The following is a 23,385-nucleotide window of genomic DNA, read 5'->3' on the forward strand; positions in this document are numbered from 1 at the left end:
CCCCTCCCCGACAGTTCATCCTGCATCAGAAGCGCTTCAATGTCGCGAATGAGAAGATGCGCTTGGTGCATTGCATCTACTTGGGCGTGCATACGCCGTACGGTAGTGTCGTATCGCATGTCGACCTAGCTCGAGCTCCCTGCTCTCGAAGAGGAAATTGCTCTGTAAGCTGCTCCCTATAAGCATTGATGGTTGCACACGACCACCGTGTGACGACCCAATCTGCAAGCTGCAATACTATAATAAGATATTTATAATCCCATCCCAACGGAGATCATGGCCAACCCGAGGGTTGCCTGTACCGGCATATGGGCACACACACACCCTCACGCACGGGGAGCCCTAAAACAGAGGTAGGGGGCCTTGGGGGGCATGGGGCGCTAATGTCCCGTTGGTGCATAAGGCCCAGGGAGTGGAATTCATCCCTAATGCAGTTTAGGTCGGGCACTGGGCTCCTTGGCCTGAAAGCGATATTATGTCCGATCATGGATGCAATTTGAAGCAAAGGACTGGAGCTTTGCGAGTTTGACTCGGCATCTTTGATCAGAGATTCGGGTGGAAATCATAGAGTGGACGGAAATCGGCACACCATGCCACTTGCACACCTGGTTTCCGTCAGATTTAACGACGACCTGTTGGTTGTTATGTCCGCGTCACACACTTCGTGGTCCTTTGAGTCCTTCTGCAAGGTATCTGGGGAGGGATCTGACTAAGATGTAACCGCTCCCCCTTACCTGGCTGCCTGGAGCGGGAGTCGGGAAACAGCCGGAGAAGCATGCCGTCAAAGTATTGGACCGGATTCACTGTTACTCGAGTTACCCAGCCGCGAACAGAGCGTCCTGCCACCTCTGCCCAGCGGCTCCGTGTGGATATGACGGGATTGCCAAGACTCCTTTGGTGCTTACCCGACGGACTTTGCAGTACTGGACTACGTCAGCTTGGGTGAGATTTCGCCCTTGGCGACGCAGAAGAGATTGCATCTATTATTACACTATACCTGGGCGAGAAACCGGTGTGGCTGGGTGCATGTCCTGTGTCCTTCTCAATCCCACAAAAGTTCATGATGGATGGCGAGAGCGAGTTTGTCAAGACAGAACCAAGTCAAGGGAGCTCGAGTTGATATGGAGATATCGCCATTGGCCGGCTGTTGGATGTCAGGCTGCAAAAAATGGGAAGGGCTACCCGGACACAAAGTGGAGTCTGTGACTGACATTCTCCACTGGGCCTCCTCCAACGTGATCCGTTCCCAATTTATCCCGCCCACCCTCCATACGACCAGACCGCATCCAGATTCCAGTCACCCAACGTCCACACATACCGCCTGTTTCTCTCTGCCTCAATACCGATACGGCCAGAGGAAAAAAAAACAATAGTAGATTCCGGAAGCCTCGGATCTACAAGGCTAGTGACATGCTTATTCAAGAGTATTGATCGATGCCAGTTATGTACAGCACACGCACAGCACAGCGCAGCGGTACAAGTTGCCAATCATGACATCCATCATCAATACTCCGTACCCCCAGCCCAAATCGAACAGGATCGAAACGGGCAAGGGAAGCCAATCGCCCTCCGCCCAAAGGCCGAGCTGGTCGGTGGTCTGACTTCTGCGCCGAGATCGAAACGTCGTGCCCTGCCCAGTGCCCAGTGCCCCTTCCCACCCAACCGATAACCGACCTCGCTGGCGCTTCCCCAAACTCACATAATACTGGTACCTCTGGAGAGTGGGCATTTGTAATATGACATGTCCACACTGGAAGTACCTGCATACACACAGTACTTCTGGCCGCCCTGTCTGTCCCCCATAAAAGCCTTGTCACCACCCTTCCTTCCTGGTGCTTGGCTTCTAGGCGTGCGCTCTTGGTGTTGATCCCAAGACTTTAAAAAGTAATCCTGAGGAAGCCGCTTCCTAGTAGAAGAAGGCCTGGTCCCCCTCGTCCAAGTCGTAAACTTCGTTGGCGTTCCTGTTCCTGTCTTTCCCCCTGCTTGACATCTTTGGAGCTTGGATGACCCTGGCGGTAACTAAGTCGGCAATCTTACCAGTCGCGTCGTGATATACTCCATTCCTAATCCTGCAGGCTCTTCGAGAATATCTGTTATACACACCTCGACCGCCGCCTGGTCACCGACCCCGACTCCCGGGTGCAGCGACCTCTCACCAATCTTACAATGGCAAGGTCGACAACAACAAAAACGGCGCTGTCGCTGCTTGCGACTGCTGCCATACTGGGCGCTCTTCCCGCTGTCCTGGCGCATGGCGGCGATGAGGGCGAGGGAATGGAAATGCCGGCGCCCCAAGAAGACCAGAAGCAGGATTCCTACCCGCCGACGTACTTCTCGCACCCCGAACATCGGGGTGTCATGTATGCGCATATCATTCTGATGGTGCTGGGTTGGGTATTTGTGTTGCCAATAGGTGAGAAGCCACCTCGCCAGTCCCTGCTATCTTTTTGGGCTATACTAACACGCGCCACCAGCTGTCATGTTCTCGATCGCAAAGTCCCGATACACACTTTTAACCCAGTTCGTCTTCCTCGTAACGAATGCGCTCGGCGTCGTACTCGGCATCAGCTACAACGCTAGCACGCCCGATCTGTACCCCAACAATGCGCACCACAAGATCGGCTGGGTCGCAACATGGATGCTATGCGCCCAGGTGGTTATCAGTCTGATCGGACGGGTGGCGGGGGTCATGAGCCGCCAGTCTTCCCCCGCTGGAACAACACAAGGAGGAGCGACAAGCCTTCATCCCGGTCTCGACCCAGAACATGGAGGAACACCTGCGCGGAAACGGGACTCTATACCACCACCACAAGTACAGCTACTCGAACGATAGCGGTCAAGGCACCGAGCCCGGCACCGAATCCCTTCGCAGCGACTCGCTCTCTTCCGGACAAGAGTCGCCTGCCGAGACGAGCCACCGACGCATGGATTATGACGAAGAAGAAGACCTCGAATTCAAAGATGTTGAGATGAAGACGCCGTCCCCCAAGACCAACTCGTTGGTTGCCAAGGTTGCTGGCAAGATCTCGTCGCGCGCCTGGAAATTCCTGCTGTTGGGATACAATATTATTGACAGGACGAGTTTGATTCTTGGATACATCGCATTGACCACGGGCATTATTGCGTGGGCGCGTTTCTTTGTAAGTTGTCGCATGGGTGTATTGCATCGCAATTTGCATCACTATTGCATCATGGACTAACAAGGTGGTGATATAGGAGGGACACGAAGTCTTCGGCGGCTTAGCCCATTGGATCAAAGGTGGCGTGTTCTTCTGGTTGGGCCTGTTCTATTTGGGTAGATGGGCTGGCAGCTTCGGAGACCTCGGCTGGGTAAGTCGCATCTCGGAGACGCTCCGTCCAATGAGACCAATGAGATCCGTACGACTAACCAACCCCTGACTTCGCAGGCATGGAATGTTCGACCCAAGCAAAGCACCCAAAAATGGAGGCCGTCCGCGGAATTCGTCGAGGGAGGTCTCATCTTCTTCTACGGATCGACCAACATCTTCCTGGAGCATCTCGGTAATGCGGGCCAGGCGTTCAGCGCCCAGGATCTGGAGCATGTTTCCATCACCGTGTTGTTCATCGGCGGAGGTCTGGTAAGCTTTTCAACCTCGGCACACCTATTAGATGAAATTGTATATACTAACGCCTAGGTGTGTAGCTGGCCATGCTTGTCGAGTCCACTCGCATTCGCGAGCTTCTCAACATGACCGTGACCGAGGCCGCGGATGCGCACCCGGACCACACGCACAGCGAGGAGGAGCGCGAGGCCCTGCAGGCGCCCAAGGTGTACGAGTTCTCGATCAACCCGATCCCGGCCCTGGTCATCATGTTGACCGGCATCATGATGAGCTCGCACACGCAGCAGTCCATGCTCTCGAGCATGGTGCACAAGCAGTGGGGCAATCTGCTGTCGGCCGCAGCCTTCGCGCGCGCCTTCACCTACGTGCTGCTGTACCTCAAGCCTCCCAAGTCCATCATGCCGTCCCGTCCGCCGACTGAGCTGTTGACGTCGTTTGGTTTGATTGCTGGTGGTGTCATCTTCTGCGCAAGTGTAAGTATCAACACTATCTGCCATCGAAGGATTAACCGGCTGAAAAATTAAACCCGATCACGTAACTGACACTTTACCCAACAACAGAGTAGCGATACCGTCTCGGGCATGGTCCACTACGACCTCGACGAGATGTTTGTGTACACCGTGACGATGGGGTGCGTCGGCATGCTCATGGCGTGGGAGATTGTGGTGCTGGCGCTCAAGGGCTGGGCCGTCCGCAAGGAGAAGGGTCCTTCGAAGAGTGCGTGGATCGCACAAGTATGAGACGACAAGAAAATGATCAGAAGAAAAAGAAAGAATTCAACGATTTCGAAAGAAGAGAAGAAAGCATACACACACACGAAACGACTAGAATGCGTTGTTTGTCTTATATGCATGTATGGGTATTGCGGTAGGGTGGCGCTTTCTGGGTGGCACCTTTTGGGCGTTCTTATTATACCCTCTCCCCTTTATCTCCCCTTATTCACCACCCTTGCTTGTCTTTCGCATCAGATGAAATCCATCATGACATCGATGGCTGGCTCATTGGCTTGGGGAGCATTTGCTATTCTGTACTTTCATTACAACGATGTCTTTGATACCCCCGAATGCGCGCGAGGCGGAAAATGCATTGATAGAAGAAGATCATGGGGATTTGTTATGCTTCGATTAGGCAATTTTGATTATGGGGAACCGGGAACGGTGGTGGAATGGAGGACGGGACGGAGGTCACGTTGGGATGGGGGATTTGAACTGGGCGGCTGGCGGTGGTATTGTGATACCCATCAGTAAATATACCTTGAGCCAGTAGACTACCTAACTAATATGATTACGAGTGCTTATGAACTTTTCAACGATGGGAAAAAGTGATTGTCTATGCTACACCTGCTTGAGTAAATACCAGACTTGGAATTGTGACGAGTTGGTCAATGTACTACTCGTATTCCTTCATGGGGTTTACTAAGGCCCATCCGCCAGTTGATCTATTGATCATGTAATGCCAGCTACTTAGTTATGCGTGTTCCTTCCATAGGTGATCAAACATTGACACAATCGTCAAGGAGGACATCAAATGCATTCGCCTCGGGGATGCCGTTCATTACTCGATATCACCAGGAAACTAACACAGACGCAATCACTAGACCCTGTTCGAGCGGCACTGAAAGAGCCCTGGGACGGGTAGAACGAGGCGGTCTCTTTGATGTAGTTGCATTGGAACGACCATATAAACTTTATTACATGAGAGGGCATGGGCGAGCCTCCGTTGCTTTTGACGAGTGGTTTCATAGTAACCAACTCCTTTACATCTTGGACTTGACCTCCTCGCAGTACTTCTTCAGCTCCTCCATGTCGGCGGACTTGGTGGGCCAGCCGACACCTAGACCCTCCTCCTCGTTGGGCTTGGGGATCTTTATTCCAAGTTAGTCTTCAAGGCTCCCCGTGGCTGTCGTTGGTAAGGGAAGGAGAGACACAGAGAGAGAGAGAAACTTACCATGTGAAAGTGGACGTGGTCGACGACCTGGTGCGCGATGCGGCCGTTGTTCTGGAGCACGTTGTAGTTGGTGGAGCCCGTGGCCGTGGCCAGCTTCTTGACGACGACGAGGATCTCGCCTAGGTGCTCGTCGGGGATGTCCTGGAGGGTCTTGCCATGGTACTTGGGGATGACGAGCTGTGTGTTTGTGTCAGTGGGTTGATCGAGTTTGAAAGGTCCGTATGATGGGCGGATTAGTAGCGAGGGCCAGATCAGGCGACTGGCCATGCCGCAAAAATGAAACGATCAGAGGTTCGAGAACTTACACAGTGTCCCTTGCTCAGGGGGCCGATGTCGAGAAAGGCGTAGGTCTTGTCGCTGTCGAACAGCTTAAACGAGGGGATGTCTCCTGTCGAAACGCGAGCAATGTGAGTCAACCCATGTCCACATCCACACAACACTCTGAACGTCCGCTGTGAAACCAATTGCTCAATCCGGGAGAAAACAAATAGGAGAAGAGACATCTCTAAGACACATATATGTGACCCGGCCAAATGACATGGGGGCGGATGAGAATGAGGACCTTGATGACGGCTCCCCCGTTGTAGCGACTACTACCCGCGTGCCGGGGGACCAGCCGATCTCTCTTGCATTAGCTCCCGCGGAATTAGAAAGTCACGTACCCTTGATGATCTTGCAGAAGATGCAGTTAGAGTCGCTGTGAATGGCGGCCATTTTGTTGACAGATGACGAAATTCCACGAGCACAAGGTGGGAGTTCTGGGACTAGTCTATTGACAGTGTATTAGAATCGGGATGCACGGGAGCTAGAAGTGACAAGATGCTTATCGCCTCTCGCCCTTCCAAGAGCTCGAAATACACATACCTTGGCTTGAAATAGAATGTTGTTGGACTTCTTTTGAGAGGAGTTGCAAGTGTAGCACTTCTCAGAATGGAACGGGATGCGATAGAAGGCCGTAAGAAGGACATGGAATTAGTTCGGGGTGGGTTATGGGGCGAATAGAATGTCACGAAGCACCGGGCGAAGGCATACCTAGGTAGAACCAGGCCGGCAAGCAATGGGAAGCTATGGAGGGGTCCCAGTACCAGGTGAGGGGCACATTGGACATTGGGGGGAGAGCTCTCGGAGCTTCGGGGAGCTTGGACCACCTCGCCTTACAGGGGTTTCGGTTATCTCAATAGGCTGGACGATGGATGATGTCCCTACCTCCTAATTTACCGTCACCTTGGTGATGAAGTCATACTGGTCTGATATAGATCTACATATATGTTCCTATCTGAGCGATTTATACATGAATAACAGAAACACCAATGCCAACAGTAGCTCGTTTATCTGACCTCCCGGATAGTTTCCCTTCCCGACGCAGCAGTCGATGTCATCCAAAAGTGCCCATTCTAAACCAGGCCCACGGTGCGTTTGTTCTCGTGCTTGGTCCGACCCGGTGGGAGGTCCCTGGAGAGGGTTCCATAACGGTCGTTCCGGTAGGGTTAGCCCGAGACCCGACTTCCACGGAGCTTTGGCTTGGGCTTGAACAGTTGCAGCTTATGGGGCTGAGCTGCCACGGCCTGCACATCTTGTAGAATGGGCTCGAGTAGTCGTCGTCCGGCGCCTCGCAAGCCTTTGTCTGCTGGTTCGACCAGTAGGGCGTGTCCATGTTACGACGCATACAGGTTACCTGCATATCTCCCAGATGGCTTGCTGGCAGTTTTGTCTTGGGACCCCAGATCTTCCGGGACCCGGCTCCGATTGTCGTGTTCTCTGTCCCTTTTGAACCCCCATTTTCCTCTTCGGCAGGCATCGTTCTGGACGCCGAGTTTGGCGGAGGAGAGGTATATTCTGGTGTAAGCAGCCACGATTTGCTGCATGGCCAGAGGATCGGAACATGACACCAGAACCTTGTCGTTGACTAGGCTACCAATTCGATGGTACTTTGGGAGCCGCTGGATAAGAGTCCGGTCCCAGAAGGTGTCGCCGCTGGTACAGGAGAAATATAAAATGCCGGCGCCATATCTCTCGACACACTAGTCCAAGCAGGCAGAGTTATCCTCTCCTGGTCGTTTCCTCCAGTGTGCTGGAAGTTGGACTACGGCGAATTTCGCCACAGAATCAGGGAATATTGCTGTGCGATCTGAGGCCCGAAAAGATCTTTCTTCTTAGGACTGATTAGGCAGCCAGCCCTTGAATAAAGGACGGTTCTTGGAGATGGAGGCAAATACCATCTTCATATCCCACACGATGATGGCTTCCATGTCCTTGAGCCAGTACAGTAAGTCTTTGTAGTTGGCCTTTAGCGGGCAGGAGATCCTCATGAGTCTTGCTGGTCTCCGCGATATCGAGACTTGCGCCGCCCAACTCGTGGAGCTTCTCCAGTACTCGAGACCATGTGCCCGGCCGGAAAAGAGCGTTCGCACTAGGGTAGCTAGTGGTCAAGTGCAGTGATAGATGGGGGAGATGGCATCTCTGCCCGCCGGGCGCACCAAATCCGGTAGCGAGGGAGGGGTCGTTTCGTCCCGGTGCGCAAGAGTTCGGGCTGCTGCGATCTTCGCAAACAGAACCGGGAAGGACCACGGCCGTACGATGGCGGTAGGGAGATGGCAGCTTCGTGCTTCGCAGCGCCCCTTGCAGTCTCGTTTCGCCGTTGGGTAGGTTCGGCCAGCTAAGCCGGCCTCCGTAGTTTTCCTGGTTGGTTGTCGAGGCCATTGGAGAACCATTAGTAACAGGCCTCTGGGTCATGTACTTCCACCCGCTATGTGCCAGTGTAGACCGAGGTTTATCTAACACAGAGCCAGAAGCACCCAGGGTTCTCGTAGTTCAGGAGTCTCCTTCATTTTGACTAGTTTAAATGGGCAAGCCGCCGTGCGCCAGAAGTCGTAGACGTTGTAGTTCATGCGTACACTGACCACGAAGAAGATGGAAGAGACAAAGAGATGGCAAAATGTGATGGTCGAGGGCAAGGTGCCAGAAGGAGAAACAGACTCGATATCTGCCCGCGCTTGACACTGGTTCTAACCACTTCGCGGATGACGCGACAAACTTGAGGTTTATCGTGTACCTATGCTTCACACATAATCTCTGTCTCTGTCTCTACTCCCACAGAGTAGTGTGGGAAACGGCAACGCCGAGACCGTTCCCTTCGGCGGACGGGGACTCTTGGCCTTCGTGGGACTGGTGGCCTTAGGGGTAGATTCAAAGAACTTGGAAGATTTTGTCCTCTTGGGTGTACAAGTGGATGATCGAAGTACACGTCGGGCTGGCTCCTCGACATGCGCTAGAAGGGGGACGTATCATTGTCAGCAGATAGTCGAGTTTCGTGTCATGGGGCAATGTGACGAACGGCGAGAACGATATCTAAGAGTGAGACCGCGAAGTCGAGATCCTTTACCAACGAAGAGCCCCTTTTGTCTTTTCCTTGTCTAGCGTCTTGAGCAGCCTTCCGGTGAGAGAAACCCGGCTCGCTGCCAATGTTGTCGTCCCTCCACATGATATCCCTTCACTACCAGGGTATTGTTCTACATTGCCCGGCGGTGCGAAGACGGCCTATGCTTTCAACCGTATGTACGAGTGGGACGCGGGGTCCGGTTCGTTCTTGGTGTGTTCGGGGCCGTCTGCTCCAACCTACATCCGCAAAGGGTCGTCGGAGCCCGTCGCTTGTACGAACCAGAGAGGACGGTTGCGATTGGATCGGATACAGGAGACCAACATTCTCGCGTCGTCGAATCGTACTCGCTCTCTTGCTTGAGCTTCTGGACCTTGGGCTTCTTGGATAGGCCAAGTGTGTCGTTGGCGAGATCCTGTTGGGGTCGACAGGGTTTTCACGGTGAAATCAGGGGCACCAGAAGAGCGCCGGCTCCTTGTACCTTTGAATCTTGTGGGGAAAATAAAAGAAAAGAAGAGTAAAAGAGTGGTGAAGGGGAGAATAAGTATTCGTATATATAACATATGCTCATGATATGTGCGATGTCCGTCTAACTAGGCGTCTAGTCTATGACCACTTCGGCAACGGAACCGAAAGGAATGGTTAATATAGGACAGAGACTTGGAATCAAATGCTAATTTTCTATGCTGATATATACCTAACCATAGACCTGACAGTGAATGTTGGAACTTACCATCCAATACGTTCACATTTTGGCATGTTTCTCAGAGGGGGTAATTGCCTCTACCAAACCGTATCGACCCAGCCGCTGCACACAGGGTGCCAAACACCGAGAACGCGTGAGCTGGAATTCTTTTTCATTGAGGGCAATCGAAAAAGGGGCTGGGCGGTGTATCGTGGTGTGCCTTTTTCAATCAAAACATGGTATCAGTTTGGTGCTTGTTTAGGCGTTGGAAATGTTAGCTATGCATGCACTTTGATCAATCAGAGAATCTCACCGATTGCTGTCTTCATACACGCTCAAACAGAATAGATAGCAGCTTGTCCAGACTGTTCCTCAGGACCTGTCGGCTCCTTTTGCTTCAACATAGTGCCGTCAATGATGATGGCGTCAATCTCCCATACTTACCCCCTTAACATCCGGAGCCTCTGTATGCCGACGTTTCTCTGTCTGTTCGGCACCAGCACAAACTTAGCAAGACAGTAGTTTTCTCAGAAGCAGTATTATTTGTGTCATGTTTCTATAACTGGGCGTAAATATTCATGTTCGCGTATTGTATTATACAGGGGTATCAGCGCATTACAAGCAGCAGCAACCAGCAGTTCCTACTCCCCAGCCATGCCCAACCCAATGTTTGCTCCTGAAAATGCAATCATCAACTAATCGCCAAACAAATGCTCACTGCGCAGCCGGGGGAAACCTGGATAATCCCCAGACAGGCAAACGGACCAAACCAAAACCAAGCAAGGAAATCTAGTGTACACAGTCCGATCTGTCTCATGTCGACATATCCGCCACACTCATCTCCTGCATCGTCTCCGTAATCGTCATAACGTTCGTCGCCTCCTCAGCAGGGGACGCAGCACCACCAGCACCACCAGCCGCCGCCGCCTTCGCCGCCGCCTGATGCGCCTTCCACCGACTCGACACGATGCTCATCATCTCCTTGAACGTCATGTCCTTATTCTCCGCCTTGAGCGCCTTCATCTGCTGCCCCGTAAACTCCTGATACGCCGAGACCTTCTTCTCCTTCTTCTCCCCCGTTCCCGCCCCCGCTCCTCCGGTCTTGCTGGCAGCGGCCGCACTCCCGCGGGGCACCGGCTTCACCTGCTGCAGCACCCCCTTACAGCGCCCGCAGCGGTGCTTGACCGGGTCCACGCTCTTGGAGTGCCGCTGCACCTCGGTCAGGCACTCGACGCAGCGCCAGATGTACTTGTACTCGATCTCGTAGTTGTGCTTGGTCGTCACGACAATGCCCCGGGACGCGCCGAACACGCGCGAGCACTTGGCGCCCCACCGCTTGAACTCGGCCCCGTGCGCTGCTTTGGGCTTGCCGTCCAGCATGAAGGTCGCCAAGTGACAAAACTCGTGCGCCACCGTGTTGAGCAGGTCCGGCTCGTTCAGCAGCACCTTCGTCGCGAGTTCGATGTGCGCCGTGTGCTGTTTTTGCTTACCGCTGCCCGACATGGCCATGGTGCCATCGGGCTGCTCCGTCATCGTCGTGGTTTCCTTGCACTTCCAGTGGGCGCGTCCCGCGGTCGACTGCAGCGTCGTCGACCACTTAATCGTGATGCCGCCCGTCGCGGCCGTGAGCTTGGACAGCTGGCCGTCCGTGACCTTCTCGTCGAGCTCGGCCAGGAAGCGCTCCGCGACCGACTCCTTGACGGCGTCGAAGACCTTCTTGGCGTTCCGCTTCTCGGGGCTGGTGCCGTACTTGGAGCTTGAGGGCGGCCTTGGTGTTGACGTCGCCGCCGTCCATGGCGAGCTTGCGGGGGCTCGCCTGCTTGTGGGGGAGTGGTCGTCGATCCACTTGTTCTGGACCTCGGGGTCCCAGAACTCGCTGTGCTCGGGCTTCCAGGGTGACGTGGGGATCTTCTGGCCCTTGGGCGGTTGTAAAACCTTGCGGGGTGTGACGGGGTCCAGCTTCGTCTTCTTGACTTCGTCGTTGTCGTTCTCTTCGGAGAAGATCTTGAGCTTCTTGAATGCGTCGTCCAGGTCGTCCGCAGAGGGCTTCTTGTCGTCGGCGCGACGGCTTGTCTTGCGCGGTGGTGTGTGGGGTGCGCCCCCTGAGTCTGATGGGCTCTCGTCCCTGGAGCTACGAGAGGTTGTTGCTTTCCTGGCCGGCTTGGCTTGCGTCTGCTTCTTCTCCGGTGATGCCCTCTTCGACTTGGACGGGATTTGAGTTTTCAATACAGGCTCTGTTTGCAGCTCAAACTCTGATGACGAGGAATCGGTACAGTCTGTGTCGAGCGACAAGGCCGTCACGAAATCAGACTCCTCACCATCGCTCGCAACCGTTTCGTCTTTGGTGGAGGAGACCTTTGATGCCTCAATTGACTCCTCTTCTGCGCTACTGCTTGCAGAATCATCCTCCTCCACCTTCTCCTCCTCGGAGCTCTCGTCAAAGACCGTCACAGGCCGCTTCCGCTCGCGGAGCTTGCTGGTGTTCCCGCTGACTTTGCGCGGCGACCGTTTCCTCCGGACGATGGTGTCGTCACTGTCCGACAAAGAAATATCCATGTCCAGCTTCGTCATGTCCAGATTCGTCGTCTCGAACGAGGAGACCTCCGTGGCGTCGTGCGAGCCCAGCGCCAGGTTGCTGGCCTTGAGGCGCAGGCTCCGCGGGTTCGAGGCCAGCCGCTCCTTCTTCTCCTTGCGGAGCGGCTCGATCTCGCCCCATTTCTGGAACAGGGACTCGTCGATGGCCTGCGAGTTGCCCAGCTTCCTCCGGCGGAGCGGCGTGGGCTTGGCCATGGAGCCCGGGGTGGATGGGTCCATATCAATGTGCCTTCGGGACTTGAGCGTCCGCGGCGGCTGCATTGGTGCGTTCTCTTTGCCTGCTGCACTCGCTTTTTTGGCTGGAGACATCATGGTTTTGGAGGGACTGCGTTTCGACTGCAAGAAATCCAGGGAAGGAAAACTCTCGTCATCGCTGCTGAATTCGTGTGATGCTGTCCTCGACATATTGGCGATGTATGTGTAGCTTGTATTTGATGCTATGCCTCATATACAAACTTGTGTGTAAGTGTGGTGGTGTCTTAACAGAGAGCCGATATTAATCTGTAAAGGGCAGGTGAAAGTTGAAGTACCATGAATTTCAGGGAGTTGGGATGTCGGTCAGTTCAGGGCAAGTTTGGTGCCCTACGTTGGCCAAGCAACCGGTAGTGCGACGGGGACAGCGGGCTAAGGCTCAAAGTGGGGGAGCCTGAGCCTGGCGACCACTCGGTTGGGACCCCGGGCTCCCACTGTTGCGACCCAACTTACATGTTCACATCACAGCCTATGGACCTGCTGCATCGGTGGAAACGAAATCGGCCGGTTGTGGTGCTAACCGAGATTCAACGTGGCATCTTCAGTGTGTCTTGTGTGATATAGCTTAAAGTTGTCTGATTATAGGTAACATCCATCACATTGCAGGCGTATTTGGGCATGCGCCCTAGCTCTTGCCTACCTACCAGCATGCATGCAGGCGATAATTCAAACCATATAGCACTACGTAGAACAGCTATAGAGAATGAACAATACCAGCATCAGAACATGGACATATGCTAATTGGTCTTCGGGAACGGCATAACTCGATGATGTTTAAGGTGCTCTTCTAAGCTGTCGGTTGTACAGTAGATACCTAACGCCTTTGCTCGGAAGTAGCCCATGCTGCCCCGCGCCAACTCAATGCCTCATCCTTCATCACTCTTATGTGGTCGAAAGCCGCATAAGAGCAAAAACGAAAGCATAGCAAGTGACTCCGGATAGCCGGCCACCCGGTAAAGCAGATGCATCAATGGCGGATGCAGTAGCCCAAGGTTAAATCTGACCTGCGGTCTACGTGACGTGTGAAACATCAATATGGACGAAACACCAGAGATCCCGGGCCTGAGGTCGATAACTCTGCCCACCAAGCCAGATTGCCCTATCAAATATACATTCACGAACTTGAGCACATCAGATGAGCCACCATCCGAAACGATACTAATCGTCTTCGTCAACGGTCTCGGCCTACCTCAGGTCTCCTGGCAGCCGACTCTCCAATTACTCCAAGCCGACCTAGTGGCTTCACCACCACTCCTATCTTCTCCCACCAACAGCAATAGCAACTATGCAATCACCGCGGCAACCTACGACCGCTACGGCCAAGGCCTCTCCCAGCCCCTGCACGGCGCCAAACCCCGGCCCCACGACATCCTCGACGCCGTAGCCGACCTCTCCGCCTTCCTCACCAGCCTCAAGTCCCTGCACTTACCCGATAGCCACCACAAACCCCCCACCCGCCTCTTCCTCGTATCCCACAGCCTCGGCGCCCCCCTGTCGCGCCTCTTCGCCCAGCATCACCCGGGCACTCTTGCGGCTTTACTCATCCTCGACTCCAACATGGCCAACAACGACTTCGTCTCCCTGTTCCCGGACCCGGACGCCCCGGGCTCGGACTTCGACCCACAGCGGGACCTGCCCGCCGACACCACGCTGGATCAGCTCCGGGCCGCGCGGGACTTCGCGCGGAGCATGTTCCACCCCGCGGCGCCCAACGCCGAGAACCTGGACCGCAGGACGCTTCCCTCACTATTACCGCGGAGCGACGGGCCCGTTCTCATCGGCGACGGCGGCGGCAAGGAAAAGGGGAGGTTGATTTTGAGGGTCATGGGGCACGACCCGCAGACGTTCGCGGACGAGTCGTTGAAGGTCTGGCCCCGAGGCCTGACGGAGCGGTACGTGCAGCCGGCGTGGGACGAGTACAACGAGGGGCTGTTGTCCATTGCGGGCGGTGACCCTGCTGCCGATGGGAGGAAGGTGGTGATTGCGCCGCATTCTGGGCACTTTATCCAGAAGAACAATCCGCGCTTCGTGGCGGATCAAGTTATTGAGATGGTGAAGATGCTATGTAGTGGGCCGTGAGGGTTTTGTGGGACAGGCAGGAACCCCTGAGATAAGGAGAAGGCATGGTGTAGACGCAAGCACGTAGTCATCTTGTCCTTGTAATGCCAGGGTTTACGAGGCGGCACCATCAGAATAATGAATACAGAACGGACACATCCCAGTAGTACAAATCATGGGACGATGAGGTTTGACGACCCCATACTCAATCGTGTATGTTAACACGTCAATTGAGTAAGCAGCTGAAGCAGCAGGATCATGGAATTTTTTACTTTCATATCTCGTGGCCTGGTCACCTCATGAGACATGCCGTCTAAGGTATCTATCTTACAGAAAGGCATGCCGCCCAGACTCCCTTTCCACCCTGGACTTAATTCATCACCATCCTCTGGAAATAATAGACCGGTTCTTGTATCAAAGGTCACACCTAAGGCGCCCAGATGTCCTGACCGGTAGCCTCGATCCAGTTGCCCAGCTTGTTCACGTTCTCGCCCCACTCGCCCAGCCGCTGGCTCATGCTGGCAATCTGGCCCATGTCCAGCACGCGCGGCTGGACCCAGGTGAAGTTGACCAGCTCGTCGACCTCGTCGATGGTGCCTTTGACCAGGCCCAGGCTGAGCGCCTTCATGACCAGGTGCTCGATCTCGTTGTGCTTCACCTTGGTGTCGGCCTCGATGGCCTCGAAGCTCATGGCCCGCTGGTGGGGCGGCCGCCGGAACACGGCCTCGGTCAGCGCCGCCAGGTAGATCTTCTGCCGGATCTCGACCTGGTGGTCCGACAGCATGTCGTTGGACTTAACATGGTTCGACAGCTTCTCGTAGGCCGCCAGGTCGCCCCGGTTGAACGCCAGGAGCAGGTCGTGCAGCCACGACAGGTCGCCCGTCAGCGCGCCCAGGATCGGGTGTTGTAACAGCTCGCCGAAGTTGTAGATGGAGTCCGAGATCAGGGCGGCGATGCCCAGGTCGTAGGCGCGGGCCTTGCGCTCCTTATCGGATAGGGATGAGAGGTCGATGCAGGCGAGGTAGAGCAGGGCATTGCGGTAGTAGCTGGCGAAGTCTTCCTCGGCCTGGTAGTATGTGGCGTTTGTGCGGTAGAAGGCGGCGTGGACCTTGGTCTCTACACTGTCGAAGTGCTCCAGAATCTTCTCGGCCTTATCGAGGTCTTTCCGCGCACCCTCGTTGTCTTCCAGGTTGAGCTTGGTGAGGGCGCCGGCAACGGTGGCGTAGACGTGGGCGTCCTGGGAGTCTTCGGAGTCGACCTTCTCGGCGAGGTCCTGGAGGAAAGATAGCCGCTCTTGCGTGTCTGTTGCAGATGGTTATATTAGTAAATGAGAGTACCCTGGCTGGCGAATGGTATAATGCATACCCCGACATTGTGTGGCCGCCTTAAGACCCAAATCGACAAGCTTGAGCTGGTTGATCTTATCCGCAAACTTCAGGATGAACACCTTGTAGAATGGCAGGCGTTGCTTTGCGCTGCCCGGGTGGTTGAAGAACTCAATCAGAGCATCAGTCAGTTGATGCCATAGTTTCCGCTCCCAGCAGTCCTCGAACTGGATGATGAGGCCCTGGAGCTCCTCGGGAGCTTCGTCCCGCTGCTCGGCCAGGAAGTCGGCGATGGTGTCGACGTTCATGGTGTGTGCGGGATGTGGTGGAAGCTGGGTCGAGGAACGATATGTGATTTCTCTGAATTGGGAAGACGAATAGATGAGCTGGGGCGGTTCGCTGTTCGTTTCAATGTGGAAAGTTGGGTCGGAGTAGCAGCTTCAAACCACCACCACTATGATGATGTCGGGGCCAGGCCAGGCCAGCAGCAACGCGGCTGGTTGGTAGCCTTAGATCAATGGGGCCTCAGCAAGTGGGGGGTGGTGCGTAAGCCACAGCTGAAGCTCGACGGTTCAGGTACAGACGAAAGGTACAAGCTTGAGCCACACCCGATGCGCAAATATCTGTGGCTGCAAGAGGCTCTGCACAATGACTTTAATGTGGACGGTGATTGGCGGGCTGGCAAGGCGGGAGAGCGAAGCAGCTTGGGGCAGCTCGAATCAATTGAACGTTGAGCTCCAATCCCAATCGACGACGGGACTCCCAGCAAGAATCGCCAGCCACGCCCCGAACACTTCACAACCAATTCAATTGGGAATTGGAGAGGCCATTTTTCGTTCTTGCTCCTATTGACAGCCGCAAGAATGGCCTCTTTTGCGACCGCCGCGCGGTCAACCCAGAGGCTCGTCCTCAACGCCTCCCAGCGAAGAGCCATTTCCGACGTTGCCATCACTCGCACCGGCAAGCCGATCCTGCGGACCCAGGGTGGCCGGTACGTCATCTACTTTGCTATAATTGGTTTCCCACCGAACAGCTGCTGACTTTGTGCAATATAGACACTCCCTCGGAGGTGTGTATCGATCGAGCTCGACCGAATATGAACCTCATCTGACGTATGTTTTCTAGGGCACACCGTGACAGTCTTCGGCGCAACCGGTCAATTGGGTAGATATATCGTCAATCGGCTAGGTATGGACGTTCGCGATCAGTCTGGAAGTCCATGTGGCTAATATGGGGCATACAGCACGCCAAGGATGCCAGGTCGTGATTCCCTACCGCGAGGAGATGGCCAAGCGCCATCTCAAGGTTACTGGTGATCTGGGACGTGTGCACTTCCTCGAATACGACCTGCGCAACACCGACTCGATCGAGGCCAGTGTCAGGCATTCCGATATCGTCTACAACCTGATCGGCCGCAACTACCCGACCAAGAACTTCAGCCTGGAAGACGTTCACGTTGAGGGAACCGAGCGCATCTGCGAGGCCCTCGCCAAGTACGATGTCGACCGCTACGTCCACGTCTCCTCCTACAACGCCGACCCCAACTCGCCTTCGGAGTTCTTCCGCACCAAGGGTCTCGGAGAGCAAGTTGCCCGCAGCATCTTCCCCGAGACGACAATTGTGCGACCCGCGCCCGTCTTCGGTTTCGAGGACAACCTTCTGATCAAGCTCGCCAACCCTTCTGTGCAATTCACCTCCAACAACATGCAGGAGCGATACAGGCCTGTACACGTATGTGGGACCGGAACCTCCTGAAGATATAACGAAGATGCTAACTGGAAAATAGTCGATTGATGTTGGTAAGGCTCTGGAGCTGATGCTGTACGACGATAGCACCGCTGGACAGACGTACGAGTTGTTTGGCCCTCAGGAGTACTCTACTGCTGAGATTGCCGAGATGGTCGACCGCGAAATCTTCAAGAAGCGAACTCACGTCAACGTGCCCAAGGCTGTCTTGAAGCCCGTCGCTGCCATCCTCAACAAGGTTCTCTGGTGGCCCATGCTCTCCGCCGAGGACATTGACCGCGAGTTCATTGACCAGACGGTTGATGAGCACGCCAAGACGTTCAAGGACCTCAACATCGAGCCCAGCGACATCAGCAACTTCACATACCACTACCTGCAGGGATTCCGAAGCTCGTCCTTCTACGATCTGCCGCCGGCAACGGAGAAGGAGAAGCGCGAAGACAGGAAGTATATCCACGTCACTGACGAGTTGTAGAGATAGTCTTGCTCTTGGTGGTAGAAGAAAGAGACCTGCCTGTACATATAAAATAACTACTACCTGAACTAGATCAAACAAGTCCTTTTTGTTCCCTTCGTTACGCTGTGTTCCCGATGTTTGGTGTGAATTTGATGGTGTTTAGCAATGGCTTATGGGCTTATTTTCTTCAGTTGTTCGATATTGCGATGTTGCGATCCGTCGGCGCGGTGGCCGGGTTGTCCTTACTAGGTGCTGCAAGCGGAGCGGCCTCGGGAGTTCGGGAGATGGGCTGGAGGGCACTTACAGGCCCGGGTGAAACTCACTACTCCCTTAGCCACGAACGCCGCGAGGAACCGCCTTGCTTGGGCAGCATCGCACCGCGGCCGGGCTTACCGCTGTTTTATTACAGGCATGGGCGCCCATATGCGTGTGACGGCTGGCCGATCCATGTGCTAAATCCCGATACTGACAACATGGTTGGCTGGCGCCCCAGGCACGCAGGGAAAAATTGTCAGCCAAGAAAACTGGGTCGAGGCCGAAGCGATTCCCGAAAAGTTGGAACTGTTTAGTCAAGCATGACACTTGGCTTGGTTTTCTTACTCGTGAGTTGGCAGGATGGAAAGATAAAAAAGAGTAGAGGCGTGGTGAGATTGTTGAATTCGTTCTTTTACATTACAGCCAACTTTGTTGCTTGTGGTGTGTTGTTTGCAGTTCCACACATTCACTTATACACTCACTTGGTCGTTTTTTATTTGACTTGCTCGATTTTCGCGACACACGACCGCACTGCGAACAAAGATGGCGGACTTTGACGATGAGCCCATGTAAGCCAAGCCAGGTCGCACACAAACGGCGCGAATCTCCTTTTTTTTTCGAATTCCGGCTCCGAAAAAAAGATTCATGGTTTGCTGACCACTTACAGCACACTGTCCGCCGGCGCATTGGACGCGCTCAAGGAGTTCTACCACGAGCGGGACGTGCACGTGGAGAAGTTCGAGAAGCTCAAGACGCAGGCCGATGCTGTCGAGATCTTGAGCATGCGGGACATGTTCAAGGAGGATTGGCAGGAGAGCCAGTTTTGGGTAAGTGCATCTTGAGCAGCAGTCTCGGTGCTTTCTGTTTCTGTTCCTGGGTTCATGTCACAATTGGCGGAGAGGGAGGTGCGGATGGTTAAGGGGGGGTTGGCATATGGGGAAGAAATCCGCACAAGGTCTATCTCCATGTTCGTTCTCATATTCGCCAGATTGATGTGACAACACCTCGATTCAGTGGACCTCTAGACTGGAGCTCTGAGCTGGGATGGGGTCGTGGCTTGGGCTACGCTCCGGAGAGCCGCAGCGTCAATGGGTGCGACAGGGCAATATGGGTTCCGCTTCGCTTCAGAGCCGAACGGATGAAGAAATTGAGTTTAAAGGGTTGAATTCGGGAGCTGACGAGAAGACCAGTACTCGGATGATTGCGCGACGCTGCTCGCAGAGCAACTGCTCGATGGCGCCACGGAAGAGACCACCATCGCGATCGTGTCTGCTCCCAGTGTGTTCGTTGCGATGAAGAACATCTTGGTAAGTCGACTTTTACTATCAGGCTCAGTTGCTGGGAGCCGAGGATTTGATCATGGAATCAGTCCTCATTCGGAAATAGGGGTCGTGAATGCGCTAACCACCACAACAGAACGCTTCGGACTACAGTCTGCCAAAGCCCAAACTACACCTCCTGGAACACGATCGCCGCTTCGACGTGTTCCCGGAGTTCATCTACTACGACTACAACCACCCCCTGAAGGTGCCCCTCGAGCTGAAGGGCAGCGTGGACCGCTTCATCGTGGACCCGCCGTTCCTGAACGTCGACACACAGACTAAGAGTAAGTTATGCCCAAATGCCTACCCTGATGATCGCTTTTCTGTTCTTCACCACTAACCTCCTGGAAAGCTGCTCTCACGATCCGACACATCACCAAGTCGGTCCACCCGGAGGAAGCCCGCGCCATCATCTGCACGGGCGAGCGCATGCAGGACCTGATCCTGCGCCTCTACAGGTCCTTCGGTGTGCACACCACCACGTACGAGCCGGAGCACCACGAGCTCCAGAACGAGTTCATGTGCTACGCCAACTATGAGGGCTCGAAGTGGGGCTTCAAGACGGCGCAGGAATGAAGAACGAATGAATGAATGATACAGACAGGCATATAGAAAGAACTTGCGTTCTTGCGTACCCCGATTGGTTTGGTTTGGCGTTATTCCTTTAGCAGGACGATAGGGAGAAAAGGATTGAGGACGACGATATGACGTGTACGAAGAAGGTCAGCTCGTAGAGGAAAAGGAGCTGATACCATGGACCATAGAGCGTGTGTAGATCTGGCTATGTTGAAATGGCGCAGTCATACTAGACATACTGAAAATCAGGCTGCGAACGAAAATAGTAAACGAGTGACATGACTAGCATTTATTGATGGCAGTGCGACCATGCAGTAAGGTATCTTAGGCCAATATTGTCCCTGATTGGCAATGCAAGCATTCAGGCTGAAAAGCAACATGAAGTCACTAAGAGGCACTGCTCAGCCTGGTCTTGGTTGGATCGAATATAAGAATCTTCACGAAGGCAGCAGCGATGTATTTTCTTACCTTCTTGATCAATGTTCAAACATACTCCTAGAAGTCATGGCAGCAATACGTTTCTCCAGACTACCAGCATCATCCGACGACCTGGAGTTGAGTCCATCGCCACACGCCCCTGACAAACCATCGCCTCCACCTGGACCGAAGACGGTCCAGTTCACACTTGTCACCAGGCTCTGCAATGCCACCATTGACCTACTGCTTTTTTCCGGCTGTCTCGCGTTCCTGGTGTTTGCGTATCTGGCCAAGACTCATGACAACACTTGGACAGGCGATAACCCTGACTTCTCCAACGCACTGCTGCAAGCGTCCAAATATGTATGTATTCAAGTCTTTATATATGGCAGTGCTGCTGACAGAGGCGGTTTTCTAAGGGCCCAACTGTGTTTCCAATCTTGTTTGCGGCGATAGGAGGTCGGTCGATCAAGACGTTCATTCAGTGGCGGCTTCAACGCGGCGAACGTCTCGGAACATTGGATCTTCTGGCTTCTAGCACCACTGTTGGCGGCGCCGCCACTGCCCAGTTAAACGTTCGAAGAGTCACTGTCTTGGGCACCATTCTTCCCGCGATCTGGGCCCTCTCTCCTATTGGGGGCCAGGCGTCGCTACGCCTGTTGTCGACTGGGAAACACACCACGATGGAGACCTTTATGTACTTCAAACCAAGGGAATTGGTACACCAGTGGGCTAATGAGAACTATTTGGCGACGCAAAAGCCAATTCTCAACTCCCTGTGGGTGTCTCAACTGATTAGCAGTTCTAGCGATCCAAAAGACATGTGGGACAATGTCAAAATACCCATGGTCGAATTTCTGGAAGCAGACAAAACTCGCAGTAGCGATGGTGACGGATGGTACGATGCTTACGGACCTGGAGGCATTGAGGACGCATCGATGGTCGGCGTGCCGGTCTTAGCCGTGGTAAAGGAGCCTGTAACTTATGATACTGACGTTACAATTCCCTTTGAGACGTGGTATTGGACGCTTGATTGCGACAATCTAACAAGCGACAGAATGTGGATATCACAACAGTCATCGATGCTGGACTCCAGTACCAGCAGCCCGCACTCTGACTTGACCTGGAAGGCAGGGAACTGCGATACGGCCTCGGGTACAGGATGTTTGCTGACGGACATGGACGTCAATGTCATGGGTTCTCGTATCGGGACGACCCAAACCTGTCATTGCGACATTTGTTCATCAGTACAGAAGACCACTCATTCAATCGAAGCTTTTTACATCAGTCTGACAAGAGTAACCATACGGATGGCACTATGACTTCGGCGTATCTGATGACGCCAGATGGGCACCGATCGATCTCGGCCGGAGTCTGCAGCATGAGTACCGTCTACGTGGAGGCTGAATTCCAATGGAACAAGCGCGGTTCGTATGTGTCAAGAGTGCGGCGCTCGCGCTCCCCGTCGGCCGCTCCCTCTTGGACCGTCTTCGACTGCCTGGAATGCAACGGTACCCTCCAGTTCGACACCTTTGCCCGGATGTTCACAACGTCGCTCACAAGGACCGCCTTGAACCCCACACTCGTCTCTTCGTACATGGCGAACCCTTCCTACTTCAATGAAGTCAAGGAAAAGACCGAGCACGAGCCAGCGTCCACCCTGCCGCGGCGAACGTACTCTACCCGGCTCACTCAGCTCCTGAACTCATACTGGGGACTCCTCACGGGACAGAATGCGATTATTCCTTACAACGACAGTTACTTGTTCATGAACCTGCTCGATCCCGCTCAGTATGCGGCTGCGACCGGCAGTGTGACGCGAATCGACGCGGTGCTGAAATGCCACAGCGCCTGGCTCGTCACCTGCGTCTTCGCTTCAAGTATCCTGCTCGTCCTCTGCCTTGCAACACCGTTGCTGAGGGCTTGGACGGTCAACCCGCAGCTCGCACTGAATTTTTCCAGTCTCCTGCGAGATGATCCCTACGTGTCTGGGTCGGGGTCTGGCACTTCGTTCGAGGCATCGGACAGAGCACGTACCATGGGGGATCTGAAGATCAAGTTTGGAGATGTCAAACCCGATGACCCGGTCGGGCATATCGCATTGGCGTCCATGGATGCGAATTTCGTCGGGCGTGTGCGGAAGGGGAGGAAGTACACCTGAAGATAGGGGGTAGTAGTGCAGCGACTTGGAGGATAAGGGCTCGTGAAGGGAATAATCGATTGAAGAGGCTACATGATTACAGTCTCATCTGTACAGTTTAGCAATCATCATGCGAGTTAAGAGGGGTATATTTTTATACGATTTTATACGATTTTGGTTTACTCTAAGTCTTTTGGCAAAGAAAGTCCTACTGCAAACCATACGTATTCCATTAAGGGGCAAATCGTGGTACAACCACACCTGATAGGAGCAAAGGGACCTCAGCAGATGGTTTCCAATTGACCAAGCGTTCAAAAACATGTAAAAAATGACAAAAGTGTGTATTGATTGTGATAGAAAAATCAATAGAAATGACATGCGAAAAGTAAAAAGAAGTTATCACGACATCCGCAGGATTTGAACCTACGCGACCGAAGTCATGAGATGGCTGAACCTCACATTGAGGATTCAAGTCTCACCCATTAACCACTCTGGCAGGATGTCGAGGATTGGTTGATGAGGTAAAGTGGCTCTAATGCAGTTTATATCCTAGCACACTCAGCGCATCTTTTCAGGCCCACCTAGCAAACTGGCTTATCGCTGATAGAACTTTTAGAGCCGAACCCCACTGAAATATTTCCTTATCCCAT

General features: G+C 53.9%; 9 protein-coding genes across 9 annotated transcripts; 5 read left to right on the plus strand and 4 right to left on the minus strand.

Annotated features, from left to right (window-relative positions):
• Window positions 1-2,166: 2,166 nt before the first annotated feature.
• PG997_002013 (uncharacterized protein) lies at window positions 2,167-4,324 on the plus strand (the record flags this gene model as incomplete). Its single annotated transcript, XM_066806328.1, has 7 exons — window positions 2,167-2,413; window positions 2,475-2,677; window positions 2,727-3,140; window positions 3,217-3,330; window positions 3,408-3,599; window positions 3,665-4,057; window positions 4,145-4,324. 7 exons carry the CDS (start codon window positions 2,167-2,169, stop codon window positions 4,322-4,324), a joined length of 1,743 nt encoding a protein of 580 aa, XP_066673624.1.
• Window positions 4,325-5,340: 1,016 nt separating this feature from the next.
• On the minus strand, window positions 5,341-6,245 carry PG997_002014 (uncharacterized protein; the record flags this gene model as incomplete). Its single annotated transcript, XM_066806329.1, has 4 exons — window positions 5,341-5,448; window positions 5,532-5,708; window positions 5,837-5,919; window positions 6,194-6,245. 4 exons carry the CDS (start codon window positions 6,243-6,245, stop codon window positions 5,341-5,343), a joined length of 420 nt encoding a protein of 139 aa, XP_066673625.1.
• A 773-nt stretch (window positions 6,246-7,018) lies between these two features.
• On the minus strand, window positions 7,019-8,231 carry PG997_002015 (uncharacterized protein; the record flags this gene model as incomplete). Its single annotated transcript, XM_066806330.1, has 4 exons — window positions 7,019-7,158; window positions 7,207-7,505; window positions 7,554-7,614; window positions 7,748-8,231. The coding sequence occupies 4 exons, from the start codon at window positions 8,229-8,231 to the stop codon at window positions 7,019-7,021; spliced, it is 984 nt and encodes a 327-aa protein (XP_066673626.1).
• A 2,174-nt stretch (window positions 8,232-10,405) lies between these two features.
• PG997_002016 (uncharacterized protein) lies at window positions 10,406-12,592 on the minus strand (the record flags this gene model as incomplete). Its single annotated transcript, XM_066806331.1, has 1 exon — window positions 10,406-12,592. The coding sequence occupies one exon, from the start codon at window positions 12,590-12,592 to the stop codon at window positions 10,406-10,408; it is 2,187 nt and encodes a 728-aa protein (XP_066673627.1).
• An 882-nt stretch (window positions 12,593-13,474) lies between these two features.
• Window positions 13,475-14,518, plus strand: PG997_002017 (uncharacterized protein; the record flags this gene model as incomplete). Its single annotated transcript, XM_066806332.1, has 1 exon — window positions 13,475-14,518. The coding sequence occupies one exon, from the start codon at window positions 13,475-13,477 to the stop codon at window positions 14,516-14,518; it is 1,044 nt and encodes a 347-aa protein (XP_066673628.1).
• A 406-nt stretch (window positions 14,519-14,924) lies between these two features.
• On the minus strand, window positions 14,925-16,130 carry PG997_002018 (Bcrpn9; the record flags this gene model as incomplete). Its single annotated transcript, XM_066806333.1, has 2 exons — window positions 14,925-15,799; window positions 15,863-16,130. The coding sequence occupies 2 exons, from the start codon at window positions 16,128-16,130 to the stop codon at window positions 14,925-14,927; spliced, it is 1,143 nt and encodes a 380-aa protein (XP_066673629.1).
• Window positions 16,131-16,685: 555 nt separating this feature from the next.
• PG997_002019 (NADH-ubiquinone oxidoreductase 40 kDa subunit) lies at window positions 16,686-18,043 on the plus strand (the record flags this gene model as incomplete). The annotated part of the gene is made up of 5 exons (XM_066806334.1): window positions 16,686-16,813; window positions 16,878-16,891; window positions 16,948-17,010; window positions 17,066-17,553; window positions 17,609-18,043. The coding sequence occupies 5 exons, from the start codon at window positions 16,686-16,688 to the stop codon at window positions 18,041-18,043; spliced, it is 1,128 nt and encodes a 375-aa protein (XP_066673630.1).
• A 780-nt stretch (window positions 18,044-18,823) lies between these two features.
• On the plus strand, window positions 18,824-20,178 carry PG997_002020 (uncharacterized protein; the record flags this gene model as incomplete). Its single annotated transcript, XM_066806335.1, has 5 exons — window positions 18,824-18,849; window positions 18,948-19,107; window positions 19,471-19,587; window positions 19,697-19,886; window positions 19,955-20,178. The coding sequence occupies 5 exons, from the start codon at window positions 18,824-18,826 to the stop codon at window positions 20,176-20,178; spliced, it is 717 nt and encodes a 238-aa protein (XP_066673631.1).
• A 378-nt stretch (window positions 20,179-20,556) lies between these two features.
• Window positions 20,557-22,756, plus strand: PG997_002021 (uncharacterized protein; the record flags this gene model as incomplete). The annotated part of the gene is made up of 3 exons (XM_066806336.1): window positions 20,557-20,958; window positions 21,000-21,572; window positions 21,884-22,756. 3 exons carry the CDS (start codon window positions 20,557-20,559, stop codon window positions 22,754-22,756), a joined length of 1,848 nt encoding a protein of 615 aa, XP_066673632.1.
• Window positions 22,757-23,385: the final 629 nt, after the last annotated feature.

Source organism: Apiospora hydei, assembly GCF_038363865.1.
Source record: "Apiospora hydei strain CBS 114990 chromosome Unknown utg000003l_segment0_segment0, whole genome shotgun sequence".
In the NCBI taxonomy this organism is placed as follows: Eukaryota; Fungi; Ascomycota; class Sordariomycetes; order Amphisphaeriales; family Apiosporaceae; genus Apiospora; species Apiospora hydei.